The sequence below is a fragment of the Chelonoidis abingdonii genome, chromosome 15, assembly GCF_003597395.2.
Source record: "Chelonoidis abingdonii isolate Lonesome George chromosome 15, CheloAbing_2.0, whole genome shotgun sequence".
NCBI classification, from domain to species: domain Eukaryota; kingdom Metazoa; phylum Chordata; order Testudines; family Testudinidae; genus Chelonoidis; species Chelonoidis abingdonii.
Window position 1 is genome coordinate 47,284,402 of NC_133783.1, and position 21,579 is coordinate 47,305,980.

The following is a 21,579-nucleotide window of genomic DNA, read 5'->3' on the forward strand; positions in this document are numbered from 1 at the left end:
TGTTTCACTTCTGTCCACACTGAAATATAGAATGAAGTAGTCTATGAAACACCCAGCATTAAAGTTCACGCATCTTCTCTATATGTAATAATTTAGTCCCTTTGACATTAGTCTTGATTCACTGTTACTAGAATAGTGTTAGTAGTTCTAAAGAGCTTTGAAATCACAAAGCAATAAGTTGCATTATATTGCTTGCAGCTGAAATGGTAAGGGAAAGTATGTAATGTTCAAATTCTAGGGCCTGTTCCTCTCTTCATAAAGACCACAGCAACAGATCCTGTTAATATCAACAAAGATACTGAGGGGAAAAAATCTCTACAAGTTTTATGGTGTGACTGAGATATGAGCCTGCTTTTGTACAGATATAGTAAAGGGGGACTTGTCAAATAATTATTCTATAAGATTATGATTAACAAAGAGGTGTCTTTTCTTCCTTTGTTCTCAATTCCTCTTCTTGATTATCACTGTCCTGTAAGAACAGAGGGGTGCAAAATCCCAGGTAGTTCCTTTATAGGCCTTTCTGAGTTCTCATGCCACATTGGGTGCTGAACAAGCTATTTTAAAATATGTATATATGTGACAGTTTGTACAGTAAAAGTATAGGGCCCAGTACTGTGGATTCAGCATCTAAGAATCAACACAAAAAAGCCAGGCAAAGTGAGTTTAATTAGGACAACTAACTAAGAGATTTACAAACTACCACGTTTCATACATGAAGATCAGTCAGTAGAAGTATCGTATTGACTGGTCATTGAACGCTTACTTTTGATATTTGGGAACCAAACACATTCCTTTTCCTCTGGCCACCTTTCCTGCATTGGGATTGCAAGCATGCAAAATAACAGAATATGAGAAGAGCCACATGACCAATTTCAATATAATTATCAAATGCTAAATCTAATCCAGCTGATTCACTGGTCTTAACAATAACACCAGCATAGGTTCCAATGCAGGGGTGGGCAAACTTTTTGGACTGAGGGCCATATTGGGGAATAGAAATTGTATGGAGGGCCATGAATACTCATAAAATTGGGGTTGGGGTGTGGGCGGGGGTGAGGGGGCAGGCTCTGGGGTGGGGCTGGGGATGAGGAGTTGGGGGTGTAGGAGGGTGCTCTGGGCTGGGACCTAGAAGTTTGGAGAGCAGGAGGGGGATCAGGCCTGGGGCAGGGGTGCAGGTTCTGGCTGGGGGTGCGGGCTCTGGGGTAGGGCTGGGGATGAGGGGTTTGGGGTGTATGAGCATGCTCTGGGCTGGGATGGAGGGGTTTGGAGAGTGGGAGGGGGATCAAGGCTCGGGCAGGGGGTTGGGGCATGTGGAGAGGCTCAGGAGTGTGGCCCCCAACTCAGCGCCCCACAGAGTGGGGCTGAGCCACGTGATGCAGCCCCGACCCAGCACCCCTGCCAGAGTGGGGCCAAGCTGCTTGGTGCAGCTCAGGGGCTGGCTTAAAATGGCTCATGGGTGAAACTGGCCTGTAGGCCATAGTTTGCCCACCCCTATTCTAAGCACTATACTGTAGCCCATATTCTGAAATAAATGATACCTCTCAATATAAAGTAGTTACTTAAGTAAAGTACATTTCAGAAGTGCTGGTTTTATATTATAGATACATATTTTACACAATCGCACACATGCAAAAAAACAAAAATTCTTTGGTGACCCCAGTCATTCAATAGTTACGATAAAATCTACCATTTATGGCTAAGTTCAATATTATTGGGTGAAAAAAAAATTGTTTTATCTCCTCATCAAACACAAACACAAGAGTGAAATTAAAGACAACTTTGGACTTGAATGTATACAGGGTAGCAGTTGGTCTTCAATACACCTTATATCTGGAGTGCAAAGCACAGCTTTAATGGTCCATGCCCTTTTTCATCTCTAACTCCTGTGAGCTCTTCACACTTCGTTAGTCTTAAAAAATGTACATAGGCTATAAGAGGCGCTATGTGACTATGACAAGATTCTGTTCCTTTCCCTTCTCAACATCGGGGATAAGTGCTCAAGTAGCCCAGGAGTTCACTTGTTTCCATTCTCTCCAAAGCAAAAATACATGTGAGCAAAGGAGGAGGGTGAGAAGACTCTATGCCTCCCCTTCCCCCGCCCCTAGCAGACTGCTTTGTGGAAGCTGTGGCAGAGAGTGGTTGGCCAATCCACTGGGACTTCAGCAAAGCTGGAATTATGGGGCTACTACCCAAGGAAAATGAGCCCAGGCAAAGAGATGGTAATTTGGGAGGAGCAGGGAGAAAACTGCTATGCCATTTATTTTGCAGCTCTCTGGGCCTCAGACATAGGATGACAGATGCATGACTCTTCAAATACAGTACACTATAAAGTACGGTACTCAGTGATTCAATAACTCAAGTACTTGTGCAATGGTGTGGAGTTCCTTTACCAGTGGGTTTCACATGCCCCTCTGAACTGAAATCTGGGAGATCAGACTAATTGATCATGATAAATATATGGGTCAGCCATGGCTGTGTTGTAGTAAAGGAACACAACTGTTAAAAACTCCCATTAAAAAAGGAAGCCTAAACATTGGAATTGCATCAATGAATGGATGAATTTTCTGTTAAGCAAGAAAGAAAAAAAAGAGACTGGGAAAGAGAGTATCACTCTTCAGATGCAGGGGACTTTGTCTCTCTCTGACTAAACCAGTGGAGTGGGACAGGCGATGGGGACAGCAGGTTTGTGAGGACATTGATAACCAGCCTTGACTAAAGCCCCCAGAACTTTATTGTTATGTTTTCCTGGGGTAACTGTTAGAAAGCCTTCGCTGTGGTAGCAGGCACATGCACCTACTTCTGATACAGATGGGGTGGGGGACAAAGAAACTGCCAGGATAATGAAAATTGTCTTAGAAAGGGGGAAGAGGAGGAGATATTTAAAAATGCTTCATCTGTAACACTGCAAATGGTCATTGTTGTTTCTTACACTCTGTTAGATGCGTCACTGATATATTTATCCAACTATGCTTTTGCCAATATTTTCCACTGGATTTGAGTAAATGTATAAAAAGGTTAAAAGCCAAAGAACACATAATCCAATCTGAAGTTCAGAAACTTTTAACTACTGTAAAAACTCTTTGGAGTTAGCCATCTAGATCAGGTGAGCCCACCAGTGGGCTCATAATGCCCATGTATTTAGGGCCCTAATCTTGCAAATTTCTCCTCCTACCCATAGTTCCACTGGACCCTAAAATTGTCCTGCCTGCCGGAATTATCCTATTAAACCTATTTAGGAGTGACCATTACTAGTCCCTGGAATATTATCTTGCAAACCAATTTCATACAGCACCTAAAACGTTGCAAAATAGTGTAACAGATACCTTTTTGGATTTAAATTTTCCTTTTTAACAGCTGAGAAAATGACAATTTGACCAATAAAACTACAGTATTCACATAAAATAATACTGTCAGTACTATGAATTCAGCACCTAACAACAGTACCAGCACCACTAATAAGGTAAAAAGTTAATTAGGGTAATTACAAGCACAGGGATTTATAAATCACTGACCCTTACACAGAAGGATTAGATTCTGCAGGGGAATTAATGTTACATGTGGGTCACTGAAATCTTAAGTGTAAGTAATTGGGAAGCATATATATTTCCTTTGTTGAGCATCTCTTCTATAATTCAAATATTTAATTAGGAATGTGACCTGATACACCTTGATTTACCATCTACACTAATCCCAGCTCACAGAATTCAAAGTAAACAAAGATATGCATAGGCACTGAAATGAAATGGAAGAAATTACTATAATCTTCACATAGAAGTATCCATCCATTTAGCTGAACTGAGGTCTGGCTTTCCTTTTGCAGCAATATTTTCGCACTCACAAATGTACTTTGGACAAAAAGTGGAATAATCACACTTTTTAACTACATGATTTATGCTCCCACTCAGGTTAAACTATGGGCCCAAAAAATGTGGGCCCAAATTTTGCAAGCACAACTGTGTCAGGGAAAAGAAAGTTCTTGTCTGAAAACTTACCCCTTAAAATTTTACTACCTCTGTCCTCTCAAAACAATTATGTATATTGCTTCTCTTGCTGCCAACATCCTTTTCCCACTAGTTTCTCTAATTTACACAGGAGAAGTGATTATTTCAGCTTCATAGCTTTACATGTTACCTCAGCAATTCTTCAGCGGCTGACAGACTCTTCCTGAGATCTGTCCTGCCTACACAAAAAATGGGAGCTGGACACGCAAGTCTGTTCGACAGTCCAAGACTGTTCTGCCATCTTAGCACAGGCAGGCTGAAGTCACATTTCCTAGTAAAAGTTCTTTTTCTTCGACTGTTTTCACTCTCATTTGTCAGTTGCATCTGAAAAGACTCCGTCTGCATTGTTTCCATCTTGGGAGACTGAAGAAAAAGGGCCCTATCCTGCTGAAGTCACTAACAAAATTCACACTGATTTCAGGAGGTCAGGACCAGACCCAACGTCTACTCTCACAAAAGCCCCTCTTCATCTGAATGAAAAAGACTAATTCCTACTGCCCAGTAATATTCTGATTCAAGTGTTATCATTTTTAGATTAGCACTTAATGCTTGAGTTTCTGATTTAGATGTAACTTAACCACTGTGAAAGGTAGTTTTGTTTTTATTAAAAAGATGTTGCAAGGTTTTACATCTATATGCACAACAGTTATAAATATATTGATATCACATTAAGAAAATAATCAGTGCCTTTCAGAAAGTGTTCCCGCCAGCCACTATCCTGTCTATCCTCAGTAGCCTCTGGATTTAAGTCACTGCAGTCATCTGGTATATCCTATTATAACTAATCTACATTGAGTCCATCAGTCACTATAAGACACTCAGTGTTAGTCATAAGGGTTATCATCATGGGCTAATTTGATATTAGCAACATCCGCTTAAAGACTAAAGTTAACCAAGGACAAAAGTCCTTCCCAGCCTAGCATGACATCGGTATCATTCAGCTAAAGACATCACTGTGCTTTAGTTATAGATGTATATATAAAAAAAAAAACCACATTTTCAGAATTTCAGAGCAGTAAGACTAATTGCAGGTACTTTACTCCCACCGGGAAAATGCCATTTAACATTTCAACCCTTCCTATTTATTCCATTTGTTTCTAATTAGAAAGTTGGGCCCAAACCTGCTATCATTCAAGTCAACAGTGAAGCTTCCCATCGGCTTCACTAAAAACAGGAGCCCACATACTTAGAAACATTCATATTTCCACAGGGAATTAATTACTATCATTTAATGCCATTCATTACACTAAATGAAATAGCCATTAGTCACTCAGACAGTTGCATCAAAAGCCACTATTTACCAACATAAGCTAAACTCCTTAAATTTATTCTAACTGGCCATCAGTTAATCCATAAAAGTACAGTACACTATCAAAAGAGACTCACTTTTATGAACTAACTTGCTTATGATTGGTTAAAGCACAGATCAAGTCTAATCTCTGAGCCAGTCAAAATGCAGTTATGGTGCAGTGCAAAGCTGCCACTTAAATATTGAAAGAATTAGTTTGGGCCCCCCAATGACTTATTAATCATTTAGTGTAAGAAAATAAAGGCCACTAACAAGGCAGAATAACATTTTCTTAATATGGAAATAAATGTCTCATGTCAGCAGGACACTGTTGTCCTGTCAGCATTCCATTCCATTCAGTTGATACCATTTTCGAAGTATATCACCAAGGTAAAACTCGTGGGGCTGTTGTGAGCTTTTTATTAAAAGCACCATATGGGTTTTCCTAGACTGACACAACATTTTGTACTGAACACCAAAGATACTACATCAGAGATAACATTTCAGTCTAGTTTCAAACATGGGAGACTACATGCATCACTGGAGCAGTGTCACTCTGATGATGCATCACACTGACATGGCACTAGCCAGCATGCTGTAGAAGTTTCAATACAGAAAAATTTTAGATCTTAATGAATGAAGAGAATTTATGCGGGGGAGGTTCTTTCCCTTGAGAGCCTTTGAGGTCATTCAAAATCATTTGAATCCTGTTCTTCAGAAACCTGAAGTGTGGGTAGATTGAACTTTTCAAGTTTTAGGGACAAGTCATTAGATCTCATGCTTAAATGACCTGTAGAAGGCAAAATGCACCACTAGACAGAATTTGTAATACTCTATTAAAAAAACTTACTTTTTTTTTTTTTTGCCAGCAAATACTTTAGACCAAATCCTGATCTCAAATACAAACACATGGTCATCTAAAAGGCAGAATTTGGCTGTCCCCTGTTTTATATGACTGCCTTTTGCCTCCAGATCTTCAGTTAACTTTGGAAGTAGAATTGTTCTGCGAGTGGAGCAGGTGACAGCATTTTTGTGTAGAGTAAGGCTATCAGCATGCTCTTTGGTGTCCTACGTACTGAGGTGCACACAACTTCAAACGTCATTCAGAGAAGCTTAGTTACCTTGTTGTTAAAGGAAAAGCAGCACTCTGGTTCTTAATCTGTGCACACACACACATATTGCAGGCATAAAACAGATACCTCGGTATCTAAGGAGCAGAAAGAAGACAGGGTAATCTGTCTGGCTAGCGTCAATGCTTCTATCCTCATTGCAGCAAACTCTAACTCCTCCTGTCAGATGGTTTTAAGCAATCCACAGAAAAAAATGAATTAAGAACACAATGTAAATGTTTTATACACACACAGAGAATGAATACTGTATTTTAATGTATCATGATAACAATTTTTGGATAACACACATTCAGTGTTCCTTTCATGATTAAAACATCAGCAGAACACAAAAACAAGTTTTCAGGGAGTTTTGAGATAGTTATATCTCACCAGGGACTAAGTGTTAACTTTTGGGGTGGGATAAATGTTTTCCAGTTATGTTGCCCAACAAGACAAAATTATTTCTTTGTCATGTTAATTGATTTTCCCTTTCATTTATTCACTGTATTTATGATTGCTGTCACTTTTTATTCAACATTACTCAGCAGTTTTGAAATGTAAATCTGCCAAGATACATGTAAACCTTCTTTCCAGAGAGATTTCCTTTTGTTAGAGGAAGCCAAGTCAAATTACAGGTTAAACACAATCACAAAAACACCACCTGACTCTCATTTCACCTGGTTTTAGCACCAATGTAACTCCACTGACATTAATAGGGTTACTCTAAATTTAGCCTGGTGTATCTGAGAGCAGAATTAGGCCCAACATCTCTGAAACTGTCTTTGTGCTTACTAGCCCACCAAAGTAAAGTGTATTCAGTCAGGTTAATTCTCCATGTTTAAGACTGAACACAGGGCTCAGAATCAGTTTTATTTTATAACAGGGGTTCTCAAACTTGGGGTCAGGACCTTTCAGGGGGTCGCAAAGTTATTACATGGGGGGTCGTGAGCGGTCAACCTCCACCACAAACCCTGCTTTGCCTCCAGAATTTATAATGGTGTTAAATATTTAAAGAAGTGTTTTAATGTATAAGGGGGACTCACACTCAGAGACTTGCTGTGGGAAAGGGGTTATCAGTAAAAAAGTTTGAGAGCCACTGTTTTATATGTTGTACTACAACACAGGTAGTGAGATTATCTAATTGAGACTGTTCAGTAGTGTTAGAACACAAGAGTTAAAGAAACTAACTTATTTGTTCTGAGAGTTAAGTCCAAATCTCACTCTCTCTTAAAAGTTTCTGAAAGGCAAAAGGAACTTTGAAGAGGGCTGAATTTTTCTTTACCCCTCCCCTTTTTTCTTTTTTTTTTTAAGGTAGTGAAATGTGTTCTCTACTTGTGTTTTGATAAACTTAAGAAAGGAACACTGGTTATTTACATTTCTGCTACAAACCTGAAGTTTCTGAGCAAATACGGGGGGGTTCTTTTCTGCTAAGTCAGGTTCTAGATATTCAAGCTGATCACATATTGATGTTTGATGCGATATCCTATTGAGAAGAGCATCAGCAGAGACAAAGGAGTCCTCAGGAGTTGTCTGAAGGGTAAGGAGGATATAGAACAAATAATAGAGGCTGCCAAAGTGGCCGAGGCTGAAAACCATATATTTGTTTCAAACTTTTGTTTGCTGCCTTCAGTAACATTTTCTTTCTGGAACACATGCATAGGCAATCAGAAATAAATATAATGAAAGTTGGTTATAAATTAAAAAATTTAGAGTGAAATAAATGATGTTAAAGCCTCTAAAGCAATGGTTCTCAAACTGTAGTTCATGGACTACTTGTAGGTATTTCTTTGACAACTGTCAGTCAGTCTTCTGTCAGCCAGTTGCCATATTGTGTTTGTCTTAAAGCAATGAAACTTCCTGTAAATTGTAGCTCAGTCCAGGATTCTCATAGGACTTTCAGAGGTTTCTTTGACCAATTCAACTAAAATGATCCCCAAACAACTTTTTGCATTCACTACAATGGGTCTTTTTGTTCCTTTGGGGTTAACTCAACTAGGATCGAATTTACAGTGCTATCAAAGTTAGAGAGGTCTCAAACACACAGGTCAGAATCACAGTGTTCACCTGTTGAGATTAGAGCAATGGAAGCTCCACTCAGTGAGCAGAGTCTTCAGGCTAATAAATGTGAAATCCTCTTCTCAAGGACAGGAACTCAAAAACACAGATACACAATGTACAGAGAGGTAACTAAGCAGCCATGCCTGCTGCATTTATAAAGTGAGTGTATTTTAACTTTGTCTCCTTAATACCGTTGTTCTTCTCTTTGTGTCCAAGTGCTGCAAGGCCAGTTGTTAAATCAGAGTTTGCTGGGGAAAGCTGGGGGTCCTTCAGAGAAGCTATCCACAATATTCAAAATTTTGAGAACCAGTGCTCTAAAGACTAGAAGCAGCTACGGCCTTGGAAGTAAGACTCAAAAGTTTTTACGCTGAGTCCACTGGGAACTGGATTGAGTTCAAAGGCACAGATTTCTAACAAAGCCTCTCACCTCCAGTACTGCATAACATCAAAATAGTTGGCAATTTATCAGAAAATGAGAAATATCTGTTCATCATTTATTAATGCTAAAACATCACAATAAATATGCTACACTCACAAAGCAATTCTGCGTATTTTCATACAAAATCCCAGAGAAAACACGGGCACAGTCTATATATCTAAGTGGCAGGTTAAAACATAACAAAACCCCTTATAACAAATAAGATATTGAGAATATCTGCCTGGAGGAATTGATCACAAACATACATTTGATCTTAGATAAGAACTATGACATTTTTTCTCAATTCTAACAGTATTCTGTTAAGCCAAAATGGGGATCAATTCCCTCATTGGTATCCCATCAAACCCCGTTATTGCCAATGGAAATTAAGCATGTTTATCAATGGGAGACAAAAACCTTTGGAAATGATTTTTGGCCACATAGATGTGGGGACACATTCTGCACTGAAACCTTCCTGGTTAGTTACATGCTCTGGAAGAGCAAATGCTCGTTTTGCTCATGTGAAATTTTGCAAGCACAACGTTGGAGGCACTTCTTAAAAGTGACCTTTCATCTTTTTGATTAATGTGAAAAGGCATAAAGTTAAATATGCTAAATTTTTCAACAAGTGATCTTGCTTTTTAGTTTGTTCTGGTTAAGTAGTGTCCAAGAATAATTCAAGTCTTCATTTCATTCAGGGTTTTCATATTCCACTCCAGAAATTTTCATCTAGCTCTACATGTTGTAATTGCACAGTCTATATGTTCTCCTCTCTTAAAACATGGGAAGATTGCTTTTTTGGGAGAATATTTCCATCACTCTTCTTATACATTACTTACCATTTCAATGGGGTCTAAAGCTGTTCCTAAGTTCATGGGCTCCAGTTCTTTCTGTTTTGATTTGTCAGTTGACTGTAAGTGCAGATCTTGGCTAGCGGTTAGAACCCGGGAACCTGGGTGTTGTATTTTCATTCCAGAGGATAGCTGGGCTTCAGTTTCCTCGAAACTTGACCTGGGATCAGACAGATAGCATATATGTTTTCAGATTAGGCTAGGAGCCCAGTCTCTACTAAAAACACAGCAAATCCTCTTCAGTTGAACTGTCACGTTCTCATCTTCACAAGAGCTTGATAAATTAGGATAATTGACATAAGGTTGAATTATAGCAATATATCTTGCAAGATTTTGAAAAATGTTTTCAAAGCAGTACCCTGGATAAACCCTGTACTACTGGATTAGATCAGTGAGCGCATGCACAGCCTACACATCACTTTGCCCTTATTTCTCACTTCTACATAAATCTCTATCAAATGACAATTTTTGTTCAGTAGCAGCAGTGTAAACCCGCTGGACAATGCCATTTCTAAAAATAAACAAAAACTCTTACAATATATCATTTAAAAATGGATTAATTGTTCAGAAAAACAAGTTTAGGAATGCCAAATGAAGAGTTACAATATGAGGGACATACAGTATATACTGAAATGAAACTGCCCTTAATATTGAAGAAAAAACTGTAAGTAGTGAACCATAATCTACACTGAAGACATAGCATAGTCTTTACTGCAGACTTTAAAGTAATCATCAGGACTATGTAACAGAAATATAAATCCTGATTCTCCACTCCATTACTCCACTGACTGGTGTAACAAGGGTCAGTTGGACTCAATGTTTCTTCAAATGTTTTATATCCAGGTGTGGAATGAATTTTTGTTATGTGCACCAATATGGAGGTGATGTGTGGCAGGGATTGGGCCAAGCAGTTTGGAGTGTGGGAGGGGGCTCAGGGCTGGGGCAGGGGGTTGGGGTGCGAGAGTGGTGAGGGCTCCAGCTGGGGGTGCGGGCTCTGGAGTGGGGCTGGGAATCAGGAGTTTGGGGTGCAGGCTGCCCAGGGGCTGGGGCCGGAGGACTCCCCTGAGCCTTCTCTCTGCCGGCAGCAGCTCTGGGGGAGAGGTGCTTCTCCCTGCCGGCAGCAGTTCCAGGGCAGAGATGCTTCTTCCTGCCAGCAGCAGCTCTGGGGCAAAGGCACTTCTTCCAGCTGGCAGCATCTCTGGGGTCTGGGGAGAGGGGCCTCTCCCTGCCAGCAGAAGCTCCGGGGCTGGGGGAGAGGCCCATGGCAGCCCTGCATGACCCAACTTGCTTCCCACCCACTCCCTATCTCTCTCCTTTCCAGGCCCTGTGGCTGCACGCCTGTGCAGAACTTTATAGCCGGCTGTGCAGCTTAGAGGAAATTTAGGTGGGACTCTATACATTTAATAGATATAGATCTGTGTTTTAAAAGAAAACAGAGAAAAAGTAAAGCATACAACAAAAGTGATGTCTGACTGGAAATAATTTTACTGTTATCCTTTTCCTAACAGTCCTTTTATTATTAAATGGGTTTTGTTTGTTGTTTGGTGGGGGGGGGGGGGGTTGTTTTTTTCTGCAGTGATGTACCCTGAACATGGAGTTGTAGAATCAGAGAGTCTGACTGGAGGAGATTTGATTGGACTTTCCTGCTGTGCATCAAATACAAGGTACAAAGATTGTTTCTTCGGGGTGCTGCCATCCTGCTGTCAAAAGAAAAGGAAATAATTATCAACCAACTTTCCATTCTCCATTAAGGTTAATTCATTGCCTCAAGTGACCCAGTGACTGAGAAATTCCATTTCTCTTTTAGAGCTGATAATCTATGTTCTGCAGCATAGCAGAATGGATGTATTAAAAGAACAGCCTATTTTAGAAAAGCCACTGACCACAGCATAGACTGTGCAGTTCACAATTTTTATTAGTTCCACCACTATGATTTGGGATTAATTAGAATTCAGGTACTAAGTTCTGTACCTGTTCTTTTTGAATGGGTTATATGGCATTTGCTGACAAACTATTATCAAAAATTTAATTGGAACCTTCTTTATCTCATCAGATTGAACACCGAAGAGTCTCCACTTTAACAGACTGTTTCATTCTTATAAGCACTGTGGGAAATTCATACATCTGAAGCTTATTAATACTATCTAAGTAATCAAGTGAATACAAGTTAGGCAAAAAAATGTTGATGTTATAACTTTATTCCTATATTTTAGAGTAAGTCTTTATTTTGAAGAGAGTGCTCATCATTTCTTTTCATAAAAGCTTTAGTCATGGTTTTGGAGAGTTAAAAGATGTCCATACATTGTTTGGTAACCCAACGTAGAGTGCTCTGCACCTGCTATGGTTTAAAGTATTGAATACCTTTACATCTCCAAGAAATGAAACTAAACCTCAACATTAAAAATATTAAATAACTTCTATAAGGATAGGGACAATAAAGCACGTGCAATTTACCTGACTACACTGACTAGAAAGATCCGTGTTTAAAATCTACTACAGATGTACATCTAATTCACTTTGTAGCAGGGAACTATCCATACAGTATTATCATAGCAATATATAATGACTATCGTGTGTAAATAAATGGAAATGAAAATTTGAGAGTGAAAACTTACAGGCAAGGAGGAGCCTATTTTCTCCATATATTCTATTTCATATGAGTTGCCATATTCCAGCTCTGTAACAGAAACAAAGAGAAATGTTCCCATGCATACGGGGAAAATATAATTTTTGCATGTGTGAATAAAATCTTGGCAGCTCATTGCTAATTTCACCCAGGGTCTGCAGCTTTACTAATGATGCTTTTTCTAATAGGTCCTACAAACAAAATGCACAGAGACAACTGTGCCTTGATTTTCAGCAGTCAGTCAACTGAAGCCCCATGGCATATCCAAAGGCAGAATTTGGCACGTCATTTTGAATCAATTTTCCTGTAAAACTCCTGGTTAATCTGCTTCCTTTGTTCAGGATTCTATTACAGACCCCAGTGCTTACTAAAATTGCAGAGCCCTGTGAAACACGCCAGTACATGGTATCTGAAGTGCTGTGTCACATTACAATGCTTTGAAAATATTTTGATGTAGTCTTAATAGCTATTTCTTCCATTGAAAGAAGGAAGATTTTGCAAGATGACAAGTAATCAAATGATTCCACTCATAGTAAAACCATGCAGATTTTAATCAGGAACAATTATGATCTTATTACTTGAGATTAAAAAATGGATAAAGCTATCCATATGCTCATTTGGAGACAGACAGCACAGTAGCATAGATACACTTATTTTCAAATTTTAGTTACAAGGGACAGTTCAAGGCATGAGTATTTACAGAAAAGTATTTCCTGCCCTAACCTGTAAAAAAACCCTTTTGTTGCACTACTATTTCAAATCCCTTAATTATTCAATAAGAATTAACAAGCACTTCTTGCAAATCCTGGTCACTTGACAGTGAGCTGATACAGACACATACACAGACAAAGAAACTGCTGACAGAACAGAAGATAAATGCAACAAATACAGGATATAGGGCCTGATCATGCAAATAAATAGAATCCTTACATGAGTAGTCTCATTAAATGCAATAGGGGAAAGCAGTAAAAAAAGACTGATAGGTACAACAGATGTATCTTAAGATTTTGCACCTAAATCCAGTCACCACTGACGTTCAGAGAAACATTCTAACACAATGGTGAGTTGGTTTCCTGAAGATAAAAATTAAGGATTTCTGTTAAATAATATTCTTGTCTCAAAATTGTTTATTTTTATTCAGTTTTATATTTTGTTATGTTCCACACAGAAAGTCGGTTTTCTTCCTATAGGCCTAATTCAGGAAATCACTGAATCACATGCTTAATTCCATTTCTGTATAGTAAACAACAAGTGTCTGGGATTTAAGCATGTATTTAAATACACTTCCTGAACTGGGATGACATCCTGAATAAGGGCCTATTCAGGAAGGTATATTTAAAATAAATTAGGCTGTTTTCCTCCAAGACTAGTGTAAATGTCTTAATTGTTTTGAAAAGTGAAAATTGCACTATGAAAACAATATTAGAGGGTATTTGTGCAGAAATTCAGATGCTCAAAAATGCCCACAAATATTGTGAACTTCTCTTCTAGTTAAAAGTCTCTCTGGGTGTAAATAGCACGTTTTTGAAGATCCATGCATTTCACAGACCACCCATTTAAGAAAAATAGCTGCAAAATAGCAATAGGTGAAGTTTAGGATATTGTATCCATTAATCTTTTTGCTGAAGGGAATCCTGCTATAGCAGGTTTAGTAAATTCAGATGCTTGGTATCCCATGGTCTATTTTTAATGGTAACAGGAACTCAAACAGGAGGAAAAGCCTCCATATGAACTATATGCTTCTTTCTAGCTAGAACAAAAAAACAAACAACATACAAATGACGACATTAAGAGTAAAATGAAAGAAAATAGAACCCAAGGAAGAAGTTTAGGAGGAACTATTAACTACAAGGCAAAGCAATATCAAATGTTTTGAAATGCGTTTCTCCATTTGTTATAGCTTTGTATATTACAGAGAGGTCTTACAAACTGGTTTTTAAACTCTAGGAAACAATCTGTTACAATATATACAAATGCTCTTTACAGCCAGGAGACATATTGTCAGTGTCCTCTGCTGGCACTGATAACAACAACTCTACATCTGCTTAATCCCCACTCTTGCACCTGTAATCCATAGGGTTTGATTTTTAGATATTTAACCCTATTTGACACAAAAGACAGTTTGAGGTACATCAACTAGAAACAAAACAAATAATGTGGCTCATTAAAGATTATTCTTTTGTCTCCCTGCTCTGAGTACTATGTACTGTTTGACTGCGATCTGTACAAAGGTAGCTCTTGGTTACAGGAGGATGGTCACAACAGTATCAAGAGTGGTACAAACTACTGTATTAAGAAACATCTCTTGAATTACTTAGTTTTCTCAAAGCAGCATGAACAGAACAGTCAATGGAATTCATGATTATTTTAAATAATCTCAAAAGAGGAAGCATTGTTGCTTATAATTAACATGTAATCTGAAACTCTGGACATACCACCCAGCATACTTCCGAAGCAGGAGGATTAGCATTTAATTAGGAATTAGGAATTCCGTTCACCTTCTGTTACCAGTCTGAGAGCTGAAATGATGGTTTTAGTGCATCCATACATTATGTTTGTTCAAAAAATCATTTTTGGCTCACTGTTCCTTTAAGGAGGAAACATTAACATCACACAATGCAGTCATAAATCAATGCATTTAGTTATAATTTAATAACAAAAATGAATGGATTATTCAGATTGAACCATCTGAACAGGATATCCAACAGACCGCATGAAAGCCCCGGATCCTGCATACTCTTATGCATGTGCATTTGAATGTTCACATGAGCAGTCCCATTAAAGTCAGCAGAATTACTCACATGCATCAGGTTAAGCTCATGGGTAAACTGTTTGCAGGATTGGGCCTAAGAGCCTATATCCTGTAGTCCATAATCATGCAAAACTCTGAAGATTTTGCCTTAAATTGTTCATGATATTTTAACAGTACATTAGGCATGTGGGCAGAAAAGATCAGGTAAGGATAATGGAAATAGAACCAACAAGATCAAAAAGGATCATAAGATTTTGAAGTAGTAAATCCCCTAACCATAAACTTGAAGTTGGAAATTGGTTAGTATTTATTTATACATTCATTTATCAGATGTACCCTTAGGGTAAAACCTGCAAAGACTTACTCCTTCATATAGTCTGAAGGAAGGCATGACTACACATGCAACTGAGAAATACTTAAGTGGGCTAGGTTCTGATACTTTCACAGTTCATAAATAAAATAATAATAATAATAATATAAAATAACCAACAATCTTGCAATTATTTGCCTCATAAAAAAAGACAGACATCCTTCAGGACATAGAAATGGGGATGAATACTGTGCCTGTGAAAGATAATGGTCATATATCACTTGTAATTGTGAGGTTTTATATATTTCTTATGCTTGAAGAAAGCTGGAGCCTAAGAGTTAGGAGAGGTGATATGATAACCAGACTGATGACCAGATCTGAAGCTGAGACCTTCAGTACTGAAATACAAATCTCCATCTGAGTTAAAGTACTAGAGGCCCAGCAAAAACAAGGAAAGCCTTCCACTGATTTCAGAAGCCTTTGGATTGGGTCCTAAATCTATTAGCTGGGAAGAACAGCAGGCTACCGTCCCCTCTGATTTAGGCACAGCAGGGAACATGTCACATACTCTGAACAGTATTATACTTACAATTAAGTGTACTGAAAAAGAAAAATTTAGTCATATACTGCTCTGAAGTGCTGCCCTGCTGTCCTATCTGCAGCTGAAAATAAGAGTGTTTCCAGTCTCTCGGTTTCCTCTCTTTGTCTTTTCCTTGATAAAGAAAACATGGACTGGAGCTGAATGGTCATTTATAAGCTTACCCTCTGTCGGTGAGCTGAACTTGGTCTCATTTACAAATGTAGATAGATCGGATGGTTGTGGGTAATCCTGTTTATCTGTATCCAGATCCACAGTCATGCAAGTCCATTTCTGACTGGTTACGGAAGAAGCCAGTTTTTCCTCATCTGTCGCGTGAACCACGGTGGATATAACTGGGGGTGTTTCTGGAGTAGGCAGTGGAGTGGAATCCTGCACAGAACAAATGTTAACCGAATCTATTATCTTTCATTACTTCATCGAGCCATCAGTTAGAAATATTTGTCTGGATTCTTTTGTCTTTTTCCCCACCCCAATTTTGCTGTTTTAATTCCATGCTACTTCTTACAGCTCCATATAAAATACTTGAGGAAGGAGACCCAGCTCATATCTGTAGCATTTGGAATTACACCAGGATTAACTTGTCTCAATAATTAGACTCTCTTTATCTGTACAATGAAACCCTTTTATAATGAACCTGGATATAGTAACTCCTCACTTAACATTTTAGTTATGTTTCTGAAAGACGCAACTTTAAGCAAAACAATGTTAAGTTAATCCAATTTCCCCATAAGAATTAATGTAAATGGGGGGGTTAGGTTCCAGGGAAATTTTTTTCACTAGACAAAAAACTATACACACCTCTACCCCGATACAACGCTGTCCTCGGGAGCCAAAAAATCTTACCATTTTATAGGTGAAACCACATTATATTGAACTCGTTTTGATCTGCTGGAGTGCGAAGCCCCACCTCGCCGGAGCACTGCTTTACCGCATTATATCCGAATTCATGTTATATCGGGTCACATTATATCGGGGTAGTTGTGTATTATATAGATATATACACAGTATACGTTTTAAACAAACAATTTAATACTGTTCACAGCTATGATGGCTGTGAAGCTTGGTTGAGGTGGTGAAATTAGAGGGTGGAACAGGGAGGATGCTAAATGATGACCTCGCAATTGGCTGAGCCCTCAAGGGTTAACATGTTGTTAATGTAGCCTCTCAAACAAGGCAGCCCGAACATGAGGGAGGGTAGACAGCATAGCAGACAGAGACAGACATACACATTGTGTGTGGGAGAGAGTGAGAGATGCACATTGCCCCTTTAAGCAAGCTGACCCACACTTAAATGCATTGTCTTTTTAAGTGGAACAGGATGTTGAGATAGCAGCTGCTGCCCCAAGCCTCTCTGTCTCTCTCCATGGGTGTCCCCTCCCTGCTCTATATGGAGAAGGGGTAAGTGGGGTGGAGGAGTAGGGGGACACCCAGACAGCCCCTCTTTCCTCTCCCCCTGAACAGCAAGCAAGAGTCTCTGGAAGCAGCTCCAAAGGAGAGGGCAGGAGCAGCACATGACAGTGGGGAGAGGGACAGCTGAACTGCCAATTGATAGCCTGCAATTGCTAACCTGCCCTGCGGTTAGGGAACTTAGGGGAGCGGGAAGCTGACAAGGGGAGCTGATGGGAGCTGCTGGTCCACTCTGGTTCCAAGCTCCCACCAGCTAACTGCAACAGGCTGCTCTTCCTGCAAGCAGTGGACAAAGCAGGCAGCTGCCAAAGGAGGTTAGAAGGGAGCATTTCACAACTTTAAACAAGCATGTTCCCTAATCGATCAGCAACATAACAACGTTAACCAGGATGACTTTAAGTGAGGAAAGAAACAAAGAGTCCTATGGCACCTTATAGACTAACAGACGTATTGGAGCATAAGTTTTCATTGGTGAATATACTCACTTCGTCAGTCGCATGAGGAGTTACCGTATTGCAAAGCTGTGTTGATGAGGTAGAATGAAAATCCTGACTTAAGTGTACTGAAATGTGCCAGCTGAAATTCATTTGAGGTGGGGCGGGAATTGGGGGTGAAAGACTTCAGTATACAAGGGATCCACAGATTTTCTTTGTTGTTTTTACTGAACACTTTTTTCATGCTATATTTTCCATAGCATCATTTATGATATGTGTATAAGTTTCTAGATTCTGTTGATGCAGGTAAAAAAGAGGGTTATTTGGAGTTGACGGTCATGCAGAGATTTTCAGGAGTTAAGACAGAAATATCTGCGGTTGGAGATCATTACGTGACATAAGTGGCACACAAAATGCATAGTCTCCTAGGAATCCAAGCGTAATGGCCAGGGCAATTGACTTTTAGAGATTGTCTGCATGGTGAGTAAGTGCACGGGAAGCCAGCGCTGCCTACAGTGCACTAGCTTGCTGCTGGACAAAGGTTCCATACTAAATGTTTTGTAATGTGCTTTGAAGTGCTGCTATTTGAAATACTACGCTCACCACCTAGATTAGCCCTGACACTTACCTTATGGTAATGATCTCACATAACACAAAACAGGGACCTCAAAGGTCATGAATCCTCCCCCTGTCTCTACAATGTCAGCCAGCTTAAAAGGAAGGTTAGGATACATAACATGGGAGGTGGACAATGGCATGAAAAGAAATGTCCCAAATTAAAGTAGTGAGCCAAAGACTATTATCTCATACATGGTGCAGCCTTTTTAACTCCTCTGAACAAGAGAAGCCGCCCACCAGTATTTTAAGATGACAAAAATAGTATTTCTGTTCACATCCTCTGCAGAGTAACACACCTGCATTATTTGTACTTTTCTTTCAGCATATCATTTTTATTTGTGTCTGTTGCAGTTTTCTGGTCTAATAGGTTAGATGAATTCTTCTGAGTGCTAATATCCTAAAGATATTTGTTTATTACTATACTTAGAAGATAATACTTCCCAAAGAGTATTTCTGAACAGTCCAACTGGAATTCCTAGGACAAATACCCAGTCTAACTGGCATTGCACAAATTAATCATAAAACGAGACAAAAAAATTAATAAACCTTACCAATGCTTACAACTATTCAAATGTAACAATGTTACATCAAATTTACTTTCCTTCTATAAGCAAAACTAATGATCTATGTGAAAACAACATAGCATTTTACCTGAGAGGGCGCATCCGAGAGGGGAGACCTTTTTGGTGACTTCTTCACCCTAAATGTATCACTAAAAACAAAATTAAAACAGTAAATATGGCATACGGAAGAGAATCAGCAGCATATAACATTTAGCAATACAGAGCTAAAGAAAATACCACCTTTTCTATAAGCCTTCCTGCTTTAAGACTCCTTCCATTACAAAGCAATACACTGAAAAACATGCTTTAAGTATTGCTTTTCATCATGCACTTTGGTACAGGACTTTCTTCCCTAAACCCGTAAGATAAACTAAGTAAGGGAGTTGAACAGCAGGATTGCCATGTGTCTAAGTTCATTCAAAAAGGCTACTGAAGTCAAATATTGATAGGGAATGAGGATTACCCAGGGCATTAGGATAGAACTTGGGAGACCTTGATTCAAAAAGCCCCAGCCCCATCACAGACTTTCCTCTGGGACCTTGAGGAAGTCACCTAGCCTCTTTGTGTGTCAGTTCCCCAGCTGTAAAACGGGGATAATAGTACTTTCCTATCTCACAGGGTTATTGTGAGAATAAATACATTGACGATTGTGTGGCGTTCAAATACTATGGTAAAAGGGGCTGTATATGCACATAAGACAGATAAGAGATTAATTTCCTTGCCACGTGTCAACAGGTTTTTTATGAGCTGCATATGAAGGTTTGTGGCAGGATATGCACATTGCTCCTAAGATTTCAGGACCAGATAATCACATTAAGTTCCCAGTGATGAGAAAGGAAATCCCACAAACCTGGACTTTCATGGTAAAGATGAATATATTTACTCACATGGCAATACTGCTTCAGGCTCTTCTAAATCCCAGAACATAAACTGTCAATACAATAGTTTTAACTAGCGTGGTCGATTAATCGCAGATAACTCACACGATTAACTCAAAAAAATTAATCACGATTAAAAAATTAATCACAATTAATCACAGTTTTAATTGCACTGTTAAACAATAGAATACCAATTTATTAAATTCTGGATGTTTTTCTACATTTTCAAATATATTGATTTAAATTAGGACACAGAATACAAAATGTGCAGTGCTCACTTTATATTACTTTTGATTACAAATATTTCCATTGTAAAAATGATAAACAAAAGAAATAGTATTTTTCAATTCACCTCATACAAGTACTGTAGTGCAATGTCTTTGTCATGAAAGTGCAACTTACAAACATAGATTTTTTTGTTACAGAACTTCACTCAAAAACAAAATCATGTAAATCTTTAGAGTCTACAAGTCCACTCAGTCCTACTTCTTTTTCAGCCAATCGCTAAGAAAAACAAGTTTGTTTACATTTATGGAAGATAATGCTGCCTGCTTCTTATTTACAGTGTCACCTGAAAGTGAGAACAGGCGTTAGGATGGCATTTGTGTAGCTGGCATTGCCAGATATGCTAAACAATCATATGCCTCATCATGCTTCGACCACCATTCCAGAGGACATGCTTCCATACTGACGATCCTTGTTTAAAAAAAATGCATTAATTATATTTGTGAACTCCTTGGAGGAGAACTATATGCCTCCTGCTCCATGGTTTTACCTGCATTGTGCCATATATTTTGTGTTATAGCTGTCTAGGATGATGATCCAGCATATGTTGTTTGATTTAAGAACACTTTTACTGCAGATTTGACAAAACACAAAGAAGGTTTCAATATTAGATTTCTAAAGATAGCTACAGCACTGAACCCCAGGTTTAAGAATCTGAAGTGCCTTCCAAAATCTGAGAGGGACAAGGCGTGGAGCATGCTTTCAAAAGTATTAAAAGAGCAACTCTCTGATGTAGCAACTACAGAACCCGAACCACCAAAAAAGAAAAACAACCTTCTGTTGGTGGCATCTGACTCAGATTAAGAAAATGAATAGGTGTCAGTCCACACTGCTTTGGATCTTTATCAAGGGAATCCGTCATCAGTATGGACACGTCCTTTGAAATGTTGGTTGAAGCATGAAGGGACATAAAAATATCATCTGGCACTTAAATATCTTGCGACATCAGCTACAACAGTGCCATAAGAACTCCTGTTCTCACTTTCAGACAACATTATAAACAAGAAGCAGGCAGCATTATCTCTTGCAAATGTAAACAAACTTGTTTGTCTGAGCAATTGGCTAAAAAAAAGTAGGAATGAGTGGATCTTAGGCTATAAAGTTTTACATTGTTTTATTTTTTAATGCAGCTATTTTTTGTACATAATTCTACATTTGTAAGATCAACTTTCATGATAAAAAGATTGCACTACAGTGTTTGTATTAGGTGAATTGAAAAAAAACTATTTCTTTTGTTTTTTACAGTGCAAATATTTGTAATCAAAAAATATAAACACTGTACACTTTCTATTCTCTGTTGTAATTGAAATCAATATATTTGAAAAATGTAGAATAAGACGATTAATCGCAATTAATTTTTTTAATCGCTTGATAGCCCTA

The 21,579-nt window shown here is 38.7% G+C and overlaps 1 protein-coding gene across 10 annotated transcripts in view; it reads right to left on the bottom strand.

Moving 5' to 3' along the window:
- TACC2 (transforming acidic coiled-coil containing protein 2) overlaps positions 1-21,579 on the bottom strand; it is a 148,527-nt gene that overhangs the window by 24,667 nt on the left and 102,281 nt on the right. For 4 of the 10 annotated variants that reach the window (XM_075072499.1, XM_032776695.2, XM_032776694.2 and 1 more), the window contains 7 exons: positions 19,125-19,185; positions 16,176-16,383; positions 12,341-12,402; positions 11,310-11,425; positions 9,714-9,885; positions 7,788-7,928; positions 6,489-6,578 (listed from right to left, as the gene is read on the bottom strand). In XM_075072499.1, coding sequence (XP_074928600.1) covers positions 6,489-6,578; positions 7,788-7,928; positions 9,714-9,885; positions 11,310-11,425; positions 12,341-12,402; positions 16,176-16,383; positions 19,125-19,185 — 850 coding nt within the window. The remainder of the gene's footprint in view (positions 1-6,488; positions 6,579-7,787; positions 7,929-9,713; positions 9,886-11,309; positions 11,426-12,340; positions 12,403-16,175; positions 16,384-19,124; positions 19,186-21,579) is intronic. The other 6 variants (XM_032776697.2, XM_032776696.2, XM_032776698.2 and 3 more) reach the window with 4 other exon arrangements.